General features: G+C 58.4%; 1 protein-coding gene across 1 annotated transcript; it reads right to left on the bottom strand.

The window, feature by feature from the left end:
• Positions 1 to 1,627: 1,627 nt before the first annotated feature.
• On the bottom strand, positions 1,628 to 11,253 carry CD22 (CD22 molecule). Its single transcript, XM_037517880.2, has 14 exons — positions 11,245 to 11,253; positions 10,929 to 10,985; positions 10,310 to 10,702; positions 9,032 to 9,322; positions 7,737 to 8,000; positions 7,383 to 7,643; positions 6,175 to 6,432; positions 5,715 to 5,975; positions 5,379 to 5,642; positions 3,716 to 3,812; positions 3,516 to 3,591; positions 3,170 to 3,282; positions 2,681 to 2,777; positions 1,628 to 2,406 (listed from the first exon to the last, which is right to left on the bottom strand). Exons 2-14 carry the CDS (start codon positions 10,963 to 10,965, stop codon positions 2,275 to 2,277), a joined length of 2,544 nt encoding a protein of 847 aa, XP_037373777.1. The 5' UTR covers positions 10,966 to 10,985; positions 11,245 to 11,253; the 3' UTR covers positions 1,628 to 2,274.
• Positions 11,254 to 13,971: the final 2,718 nt, after the last annotated feature.

The raw sequence follows: 13,971 nt of genomic DNA, 5'->3' as shown, positions 1-13,971 counted from the left end.
GGGTCACCAGATCTCTGCTGTGGCCTGGCCTGTGGTTCAGGCCCCCAGGCAGCGACAGCTCCTCAGCGGCACCCCCTCCATGCCTGCTCACAAACAGGCCCCCCGGTCTGTGTCAGTAGCGTTGCTAGAACATTTCTGGAACGTTAGTTAACGGGGGGAGGATTTCTGTCTGCTTTGTCCACTGCTGTCCTGCGCCCCACAGGGGTCTCGTGAGTTGAGTCACCCGCCCCGACGGACCAGTGGACCATGAGGTCTGGGGCAAAGGGGAGGCTGCCTGCATCCCGCAGCCCCCACCTCAGGGCTCCCCAGCACCTGCTGTGCACGCCTCAGCGGTGGCTGTTGACAGTGGCATCTCGTCTCTCGGTCAATTGATCCTGAAGTGGGTTTATGTTGGCAGCTGGGCCGAGGACAGGAAGGGAGGAGACCCGCGTTGCCAGGGAGCCTGCGCCAGGGCCCAGGGATCCTGGGGTGCCTTCAGCCTGCTCAAGGGGAACCTGCCCTACAGCCCTTGGTCTTTGGGAGTCACAGAAATGGACAGAACCAGGAGGAAAATCCAAAGGGGTGCATTTTACCTCTCACAGCAAGAGTCTGGGAGAAGAGCTGAGCTGGATATGGCGGGAGACAAGGTTCTCCAGATCTCTACTGCGACTAGACTAGAGAGCCCCAAAATTCAAATTCTGCCTTATCCTTATCCTACCTCAACAACCGGTTCTGTGCTGGGTGCTTCGGCGGGTGCTGGATAACTGGGTGAACGGCTGCCCAGGACCAGGCCTCACTTTCAACACAAAAGCCCCCAACCCTTGCCACTGTCACGTAAACAGTTTTCTGAGTCCCTCCTTCCTCCCCAAGAAATTGCTGGGGAGGACATAGATTCACGGGAACTCCCCTAATTACAAAACCCACCAGAAGTCATCTTCTCTCAGCATCTTCTTGCTGATTGAGGGGCCAACATGCTCCTGCCCCTTGGGGTGTGGGCCTGGGCAGGTGGACAGGTGGACAGAGATGAAGCCTGAGCAGGGGAGGGGAGGAGGGAGGAGCGAACGGGCAGGTGCCGTCAGCGATCACACCCAGGACTGGCTGGAGGGGCGATAGGAAGACAGAAAAGCTGTGAGGTTTCTCCGGGCAGCCAGCCTTCGAGAAACTGCCAGGCAGCTGCGGATTATGAAAGAACTTGGCAGGGTCACTTTTGCAAATCACTGTCCTTGGCTTCCCCTTTTTACATACTTCAAGAGATGCAAAGCAGATGGGGATTTGGTTTTTAGGGACTTTCGGCTATAGAGTCAGCCTTCTTATAGGGTGACCCCAGCAGACATAAATTCAAGCCCACTTCCTATCCGGAGCCACCTGCGCAGTTGGTGGTGGCGTCTCCATTGAGGATAAAGCGGTTGAAACCCAGACAGGCTGCTGAGCTTTCCTCAACATCACTGCTGAGTCTCCAGTTGAGTGGACGTTCAAGACTCAGACTCCTGCTTGTCAGCTCAGGGTCCTTGCACCCCGCCACCAGGCCAGGCGCCCCTGGATTTGGTGAGGAAGTTACCTGGCTTTCCCCCCAAGGCCCCAGCACCTACTCCAGCTCCCTGTCCCCACTCTGATGCCACAGACTGGAAATGCCTCGCTGGTTCTTTGCAGTGGTGCCTGAACCACCTTTATTGTACAGCTCTCTGTTTGTCACCTGCTGGCCTGCACCCTCAGACCACAGGACCCCAATGGCTGCGGGGCTGCAGTAGCTTCCCCTTCCTCTGGGGAAGCCTTCCTGGGGGTGCCTCGCTGGCACACAGAGAAGCCAGCGCCGACAGTGCGTCTTCCTGCCTCATTTCTGTTCCTTTCCCTGGGCTTGGCCGCAGAGGCAGAGACTGGGCAAACGAGTAGTGAGTGGGGTATCAGAGCAGTCAGTAAGGGGGTCGGTGGGAAGGGGGAAAAGCCACAAGTCAATCCCAGGAGGACTTGGCCAGCTGGGGGTAGGGCTGGCAGCGGTGGGCTGCAGCAGGTGGCTGGAGTTGCTGTACAACGCAGGGCAGGTGCTTAGAGTTTCTGGGTGGGAGGAGAGTGGAAAATGACAAGGGAGGGGCCTTCTGGACATCGGGGTCACCGGTGCTGAGAAGGAAGCCTATCTCTGGGCTGGCCCCGAAGTGCTCTGTGTGGATGGGGCTGTGATAACTGGGCGCACATGTCGGGGGGACTGCAAAACAGTGGCTGAGCAGCAGGGGCTGGGAAAGCTCCAGGACTGCTTGGTCCCTCCGCCCTGGGCACCTCCAGTTCAGCAGGTTTGTATCATCAGTGCTTGAGGGTCACGTATTCCACGCTCTCCAGCGCCGGAGACCGCTCCCCGGTGCCAAAATGAATCAGTTCTGAGTAATGGATCCCCTCCTCTTCTGGAGTATCTGGAGTCACGTTCTCATAGTCGCCCTGAGAGAGTCACCATGGTCAGCTTGGCCTCATGGTCACCAGCCCCCAACATCTGTTTTCTTGCCCAAGTGGGATCCATCTGGGGCCCAAGAGCCCGAGCAAACATCTTCCTGGCCAGAAACTGGCGGCAGTCACCTCTCAGATGGGACGGTGCCTGCACTGCCTCTGCCTACACAGTGCCTGTGCACCCTTCCCACTACCCTGCCTGTGCCACCACTCAGTGTCCCTGTCTTTCCCACATGGTCTCACGGCCGAGGCTGGCCTCCCTCCTTACCTGTGCTTTAGCCACTGGATGCCTCTGCACCACGGAGTAGGTGACCGTGTCCTCCCAGGCTGGGGAGGGTCCCTGCGACTCTGAGGCCCCTGTATTTCTGACAGGGAGAGCAGACAGATGATCACCCACGAAGTGCTTGGCGGGAACTCTCCTTTGTCCGGACTCACCTGCATCCCACGAGCACCCCAGCCTCTCTGCCCCCCATGGATTATGGCTGATGGACAGTAGGAGCTAAGGTGTCAGGTAAGTGAATGGATGTATAATCCACGTCTTTGCCTTGGCGATGGACATGGGCCCTGGGCGCGCCTGCTGCCGGCTTGCGGGACAGGCCCAAGCCGGATGCCATTCCTCACCCCGGGGCTTGTTAGAGAGCTGGGGCAGGGAATGGGTGATGGCGGGGCCTGGCACAGGGGGTGGGTGCAGGACACCAGCTCTTCCTCCCACAGCCTTCCCAGGGTGTGGGCGTCACCCTCCCGGCACCCTCTGTACCCAGTCCTCTGCGTGTCGGGAAAGCGCAGCATAGCATAGCTGATGGCGTCTTCCATCACCGGGTTGTAGCAGCCCAGAGAATGGCGGCCTTCATCACAGGGGGTCCTTCTAACCTGGGAGAGAGACAAGGCTCCTGTCTTCACCAGTCCTCCCCCACATGGGTGCCTCTCCCCTGGGTCTGACACCCCAAGTCCCCCTGGGTCTGCACCCCAGGTCCTGCTGGGTCTGTGCTCCAGGGCCTGCTGGGTCTCCACCCAGGTCCCACTGGGTCTGACGCCCCAGGTTCCTCTCTGTTCCTCTGCTTAACTCAAGGGCTGCCCCGCATCCCATCTTCCTTCCATCCTACCTTCTGATTCCTCACAAAGAAGCTCTGCCCGCTGGAGTTTTCCTGAAGCCCCTGCTGGCTCTGAATCCTCTTGCACCTAAGAAATGAAGACCCACTCAGTGGGGATCAAGGGCTGGAAACAGGACCCTGTGGGCTGGGCCCAAGGGCCTACAGGGCTACTCCCCAGAATCGGAGGGGAGGGAGGGGCAGAGCAAGCTCACCTTCTCTGCAGCTTCACACCCCACATCACCAGGATGGCCACTACCAGGCAGAGCCCCACTCCCATGATCGTGCGCTTCCCGATGGTCTCTGGGCTATCTGATGGAGAAAGGGGTGACTGTCAGCTGATGGCACAGGCTCCATCAGATAACCCCGCGCTGGTCTGTGGTCATCGCCTGGCAGGCATCTGACACACTCTGCACTGGCCTGTCCTGCCTGGAGACTCCACATGGGCATGTGATTAAAAAAAAAAACAAAAAACCGAGCAGCCGGCTCCAGCCTCTGGGCCTTCCCTCAGAGGAGACGGCAAACTCCTCACCTGGGCCTCTTGCTTTGAGACCAACATGGGCAAATCCAGAGAACATAACCCCCACAAATGGACGCCCTCTTTGAGGGCAGCTCGGCTCTAGTACCAGAGCTTAAGCCATGTGTCCCCCAACCCCACTATTCCCAGTAGGAGTTTCTCCTGCGGCTGATCTTGCAAGTGCACCCACAGCAAGAGATGGCGTGGCTTGAGGGTGCCACTGGGGTGCCTCAGCTTTGCAGCATCCGGGAATGGATGCAGCGGCCCCTAGGATGAGAAGCGGATCTCCCAGGAGACTGCAAAAGCTCATGTGCATCATGCGCTAGCTCCAGTAGCACGTCCAGGCTGCTCCCTCTAGCATGCGGCTCTGCAAGAGACGACCCTCTCCATTTAAAGCCAGGACTCCAAGCCTTCATCGGAAAAAGTACAATAAGTAAATGAAACACCTCCCGATGTTTCCAGTCTTCAGACACCTGCGTGTGCAAGCTCATGGCCCAGCCTCCGAGGGCGGTAACTACACGGGAGGAAGAGCAGGCTCAGGCAAGGTGCGAGCCCGCCCACAGTGAGCAGCAAAGAAGGGTGCACAGGCTGCGTTCCTGCTGTGCCCACGCCGGTGAGTCTGTGAGGTGACACAACCAGCCTCCAGCAGCAAAGGCCTCGAGGCAGGGGTGGGGTAGAATTCTCAGGGATCAAGAAGAGAATGGTGTCTGTCCTGCTGTTTTAATCTCTTGCCATATACTTGCTTTGTGTTTCTTAAAAACCATGGAGGTGAGACAGGGCCTCCCTGGTGGCGCAGGGGTTAAGCATCAGCACTATGAAGCTAACTGCAGTCACCGCCTGTGGCGTGAGTTCGATCCCCGGCCAGGGAGCTGACCCATGTGGTGCAGCAGACCTCTCCTGTCTCCCTGCTGCTCCCCTCAGCAGTGTATTTCAGTCGATCCGCCTGTTCTGCACCCCACTCTGTCTCTGGTGATTCCTCTCCCCACCACCACCTCTGGTCTACACCCCAGCTCTGTATAAATCTTTAAAAAAAAAAAAATGAGAGAGAGAGAGACACCCACAGAGCTCGGGATGCCTGGAAGAGGGAACTCTCTTAGAGAGAGTCAGGAGAGGCTGAGCTCGACGGAGGGCAGCTGGGTGCAGGGCAGGGGCAGGCTGCCCGGCAGGACGGAGGGGAAGCTTAGGCCCGGGAGGGGTGAGGTGATCTGGAGCGCACAGCCTGGCTTGAGGGTGCCGCTGGGGTGGCTCAGCTTTGCAACATCCGGGTACGGATGCAGCGGCCTCTAGGACAAGAGGCGGGTCTCCCGGAAGTGGGGGCTACAGCAGTGGCTGGGCCAGAGAAGGAGAGGGAAGGTTCTTACAGTAGACAGTCAGGATGCTGGGGGGTGACTGGCCCTTGCCCAGCCAGTTGACCCCCTGGCACCAGTAGGCCCCCGCGTCCTGGATGCTGGCAGAGTCCAGTCTCAGCATCTGCTTAGACTGCTGGGGTTTGTGGTCGTTCCAGTGAAACCAGTCATAATGGGAGACGGGCGGGTTGGCATCGCTCTCACACGTCAGGATGGCCTCCTTCCCCTCGACCACCCCATCCTGTGGGCTGATGGACACACGTAGCCTCCGGGGTGCATCTGGAAGGAGAGGCGAGGTCAGGCCCGGGGTCGCCGTGGCCCGCCCGCTCCAGCCCCGGGGCAGCCTCTCACACAGCACTCGGAGCTCCCAGGCCTCGGACAGGGTCTGTCCTATGGAATTGTTGACCAGGCAGTGGTAACTTCCAGCATCTTCTGGAGTGATGGAGTTGAAGCGCAGTTGTTTTTCTTTCTTCAGAAGGATCCCGTTTTTCTTCCAGAAGAAGTGGACGTCTGTGGGGCGGCTACTTGAGAAGTCACAGCTCAGGAAGACCGGCTGCCCGGAGCGAACCTCAGAACTGGAGTTGCTCTTAATGGAGACATCTCTGGGGGCATCTGGAGAGCAAGGGCCTCTGGCTGACCTCTCGGGTCCCTGACCCTCTCTCTGTCCCTGACCCTCTCTCTGTCCCCAGGACTGCATCTGGGCCTCTCTCCCCTAATTCCCCTGAAGACCCTGGTGCAGACCCCAGGGTCCTCACCCTTGGAGACCCACACACCCACTGGGCGTCCCCCAGAGCCCCTGCAGGTCACTCACGCTGGACATCCAGGTTGACGAGACCTGCCCACGAGCACCACTGGTTGCAGGCAGCACAGGTGACTGGCCCCTCATTCCAGGCAACTCTCTGGATTGTCAGCACCTGAGAGTGGGATTCCCTCTGGGAAGCCCCGAGTTTCCACTGATACTGGTTAACTCCGGGGTTGCTGGAGTTGTAGTGACAGGAGAGGGTCACGTTGTCTCCTTCTCGAATCTGTGCGGGGTCTTTAATCATCAGAGTTACCAACTTGGGCGGATCTGGAAGAAAGAGAGATAAGACCTTTTCCTTCCTGCTTCCTCCTGCTCCCTGGCACCCCCGCATTCATGCCGGCCCTCAGTGAACCAGAGGCAGGCTCGAGCCTCCCTTGCCTCTGCATGGGCACAGAAACCCTGCTCTGGCCTTCGGTCTGGCTGTGGGTTGAGGCAAGATGGCACAGTCAGGACCAGCCCTGGTCCCCACGCAGAGCACAGCACGCTGTCTCCCAGAGGGCCGCCGTGCCCTGTTGCCACAGTAAGTGGAAATTGGAACAAAACAGCTCCGGAGCCAGACTGCCCGGCCCTGCTGCTGAGAGCTGCGTGGCCGTGGGCAGGAGGCCTCAGTTTGCTCATCGTCAAGAGGGGGTCTTAGAGCACGGAGCCTCGGGGAATTGAGGATGAAATGAAATGATGCCCTTAGAATGGGGTGCAAGGCGCAGTCACCCCTCGGCAGCAAGCGCTCCTGCTCCTGCTCTCACATATGGCTGTTCACACGGTCAGGACTAGCCGCCCCCCATGGCCCAGCCTGTGACGCTCCAGCAGCCAGGGCTCTAGTCTCTGCGTGGAGCTCAGCTCAGTGACAAGATTGACTGTGTTAAGCAGCTGGCGATGGAGGGCGTCTGACACCCCCTGCCCTGGTTCTTCTGGAAAACCTCAGGACCCCATCTGGGACTAAGCCACTGGCTCGGGACACCAAGTCTTAGTGTCCTCGGGGGACGCTGTCACCTTGCACTTCAGTCACTCAACAAACATCAGTTGGAGCACCCTGCCAGGACCCAGGCCCTGTTCTGGAGTTTCGAATGCAACTGTCATCCAGACCCTCCCGCAAAGCTGATGTCAGGGGACCCAGCTTCTGCTGCTTTCCTTCGGGGACCCCGGGACCGGCTGCCTCCTCCTCCTCCTGCCACTTCTGTCTTCTCCCGCCAGGACCCAGAGTCTCTGCAACTGCTCACATTGGACATCCAGCTCAGCTTCCTGGCCAACTTGTCCACGACCAAGACTATTTTCTGCCAAGCAGGAATACTTCCCAGCGTGCCTGAGGCCGACGCTTGGGATCTGGAAGGTGTCGGCCACCCCCGACATTTCAAGACCATTGTGATACCAGGTGTAATTTGTTGGAGGAGGGTTGGCCTGTGATTGACAATTCAGAATGACTGCATTTCCCTCCTTAGGTGCTGAGGGTTGGATTTCAACCTTGGAAGGTTCTGGAGCATCTGGAAGAAGGGGCAGGGGTGGGGAGGTGAGGAGGGCCTTCACTGCACCCCATTAACTCCCCAGCCGCCCCTCCCAGCTCCCAGGAGGCTCACAGTGCACCTGCAGGTCCACTTCCTCCGACCTTCCTGGGCCTAAATCATTTATGGCCTCGCACTGGTACTTCCCACTCATGTCCCTGGTTGCTGTGGACAGCGTGAGGGTGAACCCCTGCTTCCCCAGTGACTCCCCATTCTTGAACCAGGATAGGGTGTGGTGCTTTGGGTTGCTGCTGATGACCTCACACGTCATGGTCACCGACTGCCCCTCGGTCACAATGGCATCTTGGGGACTGACCTCGATCTTCAGCTTTGGTTTGTCTGGAGGAACAGAGGGGCAGGAGGGAGGAGACAGAGGGTGTAAATTGGCTAGGACTTGGGGCCTTTGTTCTGCTCAAGCAGCGGCTACTGGGTGAGCGTGCAATGGACTCACTGTCACCTGGTCAACAAGGCCGGCCTGGCCCCAGAGCCCAGGCAGCTATCACAGCCGCTGAAATGGCCTCCCGCTCCCTACCCTGGGCCTCTGCCGGTTGGGCCTCGATCCCTAACACGGTGGAGCAGACCCTGACTGCCCTGCTTGACACCATTCAGGGGATTCCACACTTGGAAAAAGAATCCAGGCCTGCTCCGCTGTCCCCAGCGGCTTCCTTTCCTACCACCAGCCCCTCCAGGCGGTGCCTCCGGCAGCTCTGGCCCTTGGCTTGTAGCAGAGACACCAGCTTCCTGCCTCAGGCCTTTATCCTTCTCCTTCCTGACCCAGTCCCAGGAATCTTCCCGAAAATATCTGCACCCCTCTGTCCCTCCCTTCTCTCAGTTCAAGTTCATCCTCCTCAGAGACGTCTCCCTCCCTGGGAGGCCTTCCCGTAACACACTTCCTGCTCGCTGCGTCAGTGCCCTTCTGTTTCCTGGTTGTTCTACTTAATTGTGCCTCCAAGACCGCGCTTGGCCAGAAAGGCCCAGAACGTTACTCCCTCCTCGGTCCCCGCCGCCCTAATTAGCCCCGGCACGGAGCAAGTGCCTCCTCAGCCTTGATCCAGTGAATGAATGAGGCGCAAAAAATGATGCAGAAATAAGTTCTCATCACCCTTCCCTGGGGAAACAACGAGAAACCCGGACCAGATGCCCCTGCCCCCTCGGTCAAGCTGGGGCTGGAGGGTAGATGGGATTACTTCATTCTGTTAGAGCAAAGCAGCCGCTAAAGCGCATGTTTCCTGAAATACCCAGCTAACCACAGGCTGGAGGAGGCGGGGGGTGGCTGTGCGGGGCCACCCCTGGGGGGTGCTGTGGGGGCCCACGGACGACATGTCCTCCTGTGTCACTGAGGACGCAGGCGCAGGTGCTGGGAGACTCACGCTTCACGTTCAGCTGCACCATTTTCTCCGACAGCAGCTGCTGCGCCTGGTCCCGGAGGCTGCAGGTCAGGTTGCTGCCGTGGTGACTCCACAGAGCCGTGAACGTGAGCTTGCTCTGGCTGGACACTGTGTTGGTGCTCAGGAAAGTCGAGGTGCCCCCACTCTCCTTCAGGGACCACTGCAGTTGGATCGGGTACTCAGAACAGGCAAAATTCAGTGAACAGATCAGAGTGACTTCCTGGAGCTCCTGGATTTCTGGAGGGAGCTGGATATGAGGTGGGGGAGCTCTTTCTGCAAAAGAGTAGGGGCCTGTTGGAGGCCTAGGAGGCCCAGGGCCGCTGTACGCCAGCCCCTGACCCCTGACTTCACCCCCGCCTCCATCCAATCACCCTCAGGAGCCCCAACCAGTGACCCCAACTCTCTGCAGCCTCTCCTCTCTGCTGTAGCCCCTTCTGCCGGGCCAGGACACCCTAGGAGTTCCCGTGAATGCTGGGCCTCCTTCCCGGTTGTGCTTATTCCTTTCTCTCTCCCAGATGTTTGTTTTCTAGCTCTCGCTCCCTACCCCTGGGAGACTTTCACCAGTGGAGTTCAACATGCGTTTCTTAGCATCAATGCCAACCCTGCATTTGTTGATGACCTCCACAGTGGGGACAAAAAGAAATCATTTAGGGGATTCCTTTAGTAGGGAAGCCTGGGCCGGGAGAGTTTCTTTCGAGTTCCCTGGTGGCTGGTTTCTCCCAGAGGGCACCCCTTGCTGACCCACCTCTGGGGCTCGGCCCCCTCAGACTAGTGTCTGAAGTTGCAGCTCTTTCCCCAAACATAATGCTGCACAGAATGACCCAGCGAGGAAAGGGGCAGAGGCCATGGAGCAGTGCTGCCTCCCAGCCTGGGCGCAGGCCTCAGACCTCTGCCTGGGACTTCCTGCATGGCACCCCCTGGCCTGGGAGGGCTCACTGGAATGAATCACCAACATTAACATATTGGGAGATTCCATTGAACAATCCAGATTTCTACCTTCTCTTCAAACAATCAGGCCACCCAGGTCCCAGATTCTAGAGGGGGCAGGAGCTGCGTGGCAGGGGGAGGCTTGAGGAGGAACAAGAGCTCCTGCTCTGCTTTGCAAAGCCCCACTGTCTCATGTGCCCGAGTCACTCGCCGCCCCCTGACCCACTCCCCAACTCCAGCCTCGTCCCTGCAGGCTACAGGTCAGCTAGAGGGAACCTTCCAGCTCCCTCCTTGCCTGTGCCTGTGGCGGAGACGCCCTCCCCAGGGCCTCACCGGAGATGTTGAGGTGCAGGTGATGCATCCACATGTCCCCTTCCGTTAACATCCTCAGCCCCAGGTTACTGGTGTCCTGGGCCTTCACGGAGTTGATGAGGAGGGTGCAGTCGTTTCTGGTGTTGCCCAGAAATCTCACCTTCCCGGAGTGAGGAGAAAGCTCTGTGCTCCCAGGGAGGACGGTGCTATTATAGAGGATGGACCCCCGGAACTCCCTCTGGGTTTTATCATACGAATAATTTTGATACACGATCAGCTGTGTCAGCGACTTTCCACTCCCAGGGATTGAGTAGCTGCAGGGAATCTGGACGCAGGCCCCCTCCCAGGCGTAGAGGATGGGCGGGGACTCGACCTTCCAGAAGCTTGCGCTTGCGTCAGAAAAAGCCAAGTATTCTGGAACCCACCACAGTGATCAGAAAGCATTATTGAGGGACACAGGGCGCTTTCAAAGGAACAAAACATCCCCTCTGAGGATAGAGGGAGAGAGGAAAAGACACAAAGAGAGATGTATACACACACATACATATCCCGCCTGCCCGCCCCCCACATTTGCTCTTGTCTGCCCCAGCTCCCACTGCCACCCCAGAGCCCAGGTCCCAGCGGAGGCCGTGGTTCTTACCGAGCAAGAGGACCAGCAAGGGCCTGAGCAGGCACATGGTGCTGTCTGGGCCGGACCCTGGGCCAGGAGAGTTTATTTTTGAGTCATCTGGTGGCTGGTTTCTCCCAGGGGGCACCCCTTGCTGACCCCCCGAGTTTGACCTCTTTTCCCCAATGCTGGGAGGACCATTTCGATTGCAGGGCAGGATGTGGAATGCTGGATGCCCACAGCCCCTCCCTGGAGCCCGCGTGCCTCTATGACCAGCCCAGGGCCTGGAGGGCCAGCTGCTCCTGCCCAACACCTGGCCCACCCACCATTTTACAAGCTTCCTGCCCACCTGTCAGGCTGTGAGTGGCACCAGACTATGGAGCACCTCAGATGCCAGATCCCAGGTAACTTGGAGCTCGCTTTGGGGCAATGAGTTGAGGGTCTTCCTAGGGGAGAAATGTGGTCAGCCTTGACTTTGATTTTAAGGACCAAGGGCAAAAGTAACTCTAAACCTAATGATGGTGTATGATGCCAGGAGAGCACTTAGAGGGCACCGGAAGGGCTCAGGAAGCTGAGGCCCAAGGGGCCCGCTCAGATGTTCACAGGGGCTGGGTCAGAAGCCTCAGTCAAGCAGGCGGGCACAGAGGCCCTGTGGAAAGGCAGCGACATTCAGCAACAGGCTGATAACATGGGATCACCACCCTCTGGTCTTCCTCTTTTAAAGGAAACAAGCAGATTTTTCAGGTGCAATGCCCTGCTATAAAAAATCCAGCACAGCGCTGGTCAGACAAAGCCAGTGTGTGGACCAGAGGCGGAGGTCAGAGGTCGAGGGCGGGCGCCAGTTTGCAACTTCTCTCCGCCCACCCCCTGCAGTGAGCTTGGGCCAAGCTATTAGACTTATACATAGAGTTGCATTTACATAAAGTTAAATTTAAGTCCCTATTTGCATGGCTGTTCCCTCAGGGGTCCCCGGGGAGCTGGCAGGATGTGCCCACAGAGTGTGTCTCCTTTCTCATTGCGGTCAGTGCCTTTTCACCTCCCACCCACCCTGCCTTTCCCAGGCACCACCTCCCCGGGCCCTGGTGCTGATGGCCTCTTGCCAAAGGCCCTGGGTGTGCAGTCCTGGTGAGGGAGCCCAGCTGCTGCTGAAAGCGGGAAGGGGTCAGTCACCAGAGGCAGCCGTGCTGGCCTGGCCTGGGGCTGGACTAGGGGTGCGGGGAGCTCTCTAGGCAGAGTTGCTACCAGGTCTGCAGGTGCTGAGATTGTTATATGCCCAAAGAGGCTTTAAGGTCACGTCTATTTGAGAAAAGCTGAGTTTAAAAAAATGAAAGAGGAAACTTAGCTCTAGACCTTCTCAAGCCCTTTCCTCAGCTGCGTGTGGTTTTCAGGCGTCTCCCAGCGAAGGGCCAGTCTCGCCCCGCACCTGTCTGCAGCCTGAGCATCTACTTCACGCTTGTCACGCAGAGCTGGGCAGGGCCCCAGAGCCAGCGTTCTGGGCGACAAGCTCTGGGCCCCCTTTGGGATCCCACACAGGCTAGATTTTGTTCCCCTTGGCAAAGAGGCTCTCCCAGGGGCTGGGCCCTTGTGGCCCCTCTGCCAGCAGCAACCAGACACACCTCACTGGGGCCTGGTTGGAGAATGCTGGGATGCACAGGGCAGGGGTTTGTCTGAGCGGGGCTGCATGGTCACCCCCAAGAGCCCCAAGCAGTCCCTGGGCACGAGAAGAAGGGCCCCTGGCCCGGAAGTAGAGGCTGCTGAGGGCGGGCCAGGAGGCTGGCGAGCAGGCACGAGACTCAAGCCAGGTCATGGGCTCTAGGCCTGAGGCCTGCACAGCATAGGCAGGACCTCAGAGCTGACCTCCCCAGGTCCATCTGCCCTCCCGGAAGCCCAGGGGCCATCCTGCTCTCAGAAGACTGGCCAGGCCTGGTGGGGCTGGGGGGATGCCCAGAGACAGAACCCCACAGCCTGTGGTAATGCAGGCAAGAGAGAGGGTCTGTGCCCGGCCCACAGCAGCCCCTCTATGCTCCTTGCATGTTGGATCCAAAAGAAAAAATCCTTTTTTACCTGTTTCCTTGTGTCTTCCCTCTTCAGGGACCCTGGCAGCGTCTGAGAGTGAAAGGGGAAGCACAGCAAAGTCTCCAGTGACTGATTTTTATCCTCCTTGGCCACACCCCCCACCTCTCGACTCTGAGGGCCACTGAGAGGCAGGACGATCTGGGGGTGGGATCGGAGCCAGGTCAGAGGAACACTTGAAGATGTTGAGGCTTTGTCCCCAGGTAGGATGATTAGTATCAGATGCGCGTCAGAGCGGCCCTGCCCCAGCAGCCTCCCACCAGCCCTCAGGAAGGGCCAACGGCTCAGGCCAAGCAGCTCAGAACTGTCAGCCTGAAAACAGCTCAGGTCAATGCTCAAGTATTTGCAGTGAGTGACACCTGTCCACGCGACTTGCCCTCACAAGCATGCATGGGCCCAGACCTGACAGACACGGGGCGGGGGGGGGGGTTGGGGGGGTTCCAGCAGGCCCCAGGGTCCTCAGAAGAGCTCCTAGATCAGAAAGGAGAAACCGGGCCTCCCCGGTGGTGCAGCGGTTGAGTGCTGGGTTGCGAAGGTGCCCGCGGCCTCTGTGGCGCCGGTTCGATCCCCGGCTGCTCCCCAGCTGCCGGAGGAGGGTCCCACATGGCGCGCAGACCTCTCCTGCCGCCCGCTGCTCCCCTCAGCAGTGTACTTTGCCTGCTCTGTTCCCCACTCTGGCTCTGGTGAATTCTCTCGCCCTCCCGCGCTTCTGACTGTACCCAGTGCATGTATAAACAAAACAAACAAACAAATAAATAAATAAATAAAACATGCCTCTATAAAATTAAAAAAAAAAAAAAAGAAAGAAAGGAGAAACCAACTTCTGTCCGTGCACCTGAGGGGTACGTCTTGAGACTAAAACCAGCCATCTTGATCAGGCTTCTGGTCCGTGAGTGTTTGGAGGCCAGAACCAGACCACAGGCAAATCCATGCAAATCCTACAGAGAAGGGAAGTTTCACTCTTTTTTTTTTTTTTTTTAGTACAAGAGCTGGGGTACAGGCC

This window comes from Talpa occidentalis, unplaced genomic scaffold, assembly GCF_014898055.3.
Source record: "Talpa occidentalis isolate TD23 unplaced genomic scaffold, MPIMG_talOcc4v2.1 talOcc4.17, whole genome shotgun sequence".
In the NCBI taxonomy this organism is placed as follows: domain Eukaryota; kingdom Metazoa; phylum Chordata; class Mammalia; order Eulipotyphla; family Talpidae; genus Talpa; species Talpa occidentalis.
The sequence above is the reverse complement of the archived record's forward strand: the minus strand, read 5'-3'. Positions and strand labels throughout refer to the sequence as shown.

Coding starts and splice junctions, on each gene's coding strand:
- CD22 (XM_037517880.2), bottom strand. CDS start 10,965: ATGTGCCTGCTCAGGCCCTTGCTGGTCCTCTTGCTCG. Junction 7,644..7,736: donor AGTGGACCTGCAGGTGCACT/GTGAGCCTCCTG, acceptor CCCTTCTTCCAG/ATGCTCCAGAACCTTCCAAG. Junction 2,778..3,169: donor CCCGACACGCAGAGGACTGG/GTACAGAGGGTG, acceptor TCTCCCTGTCAG/AAATACAGGGGCCTCAGAGT.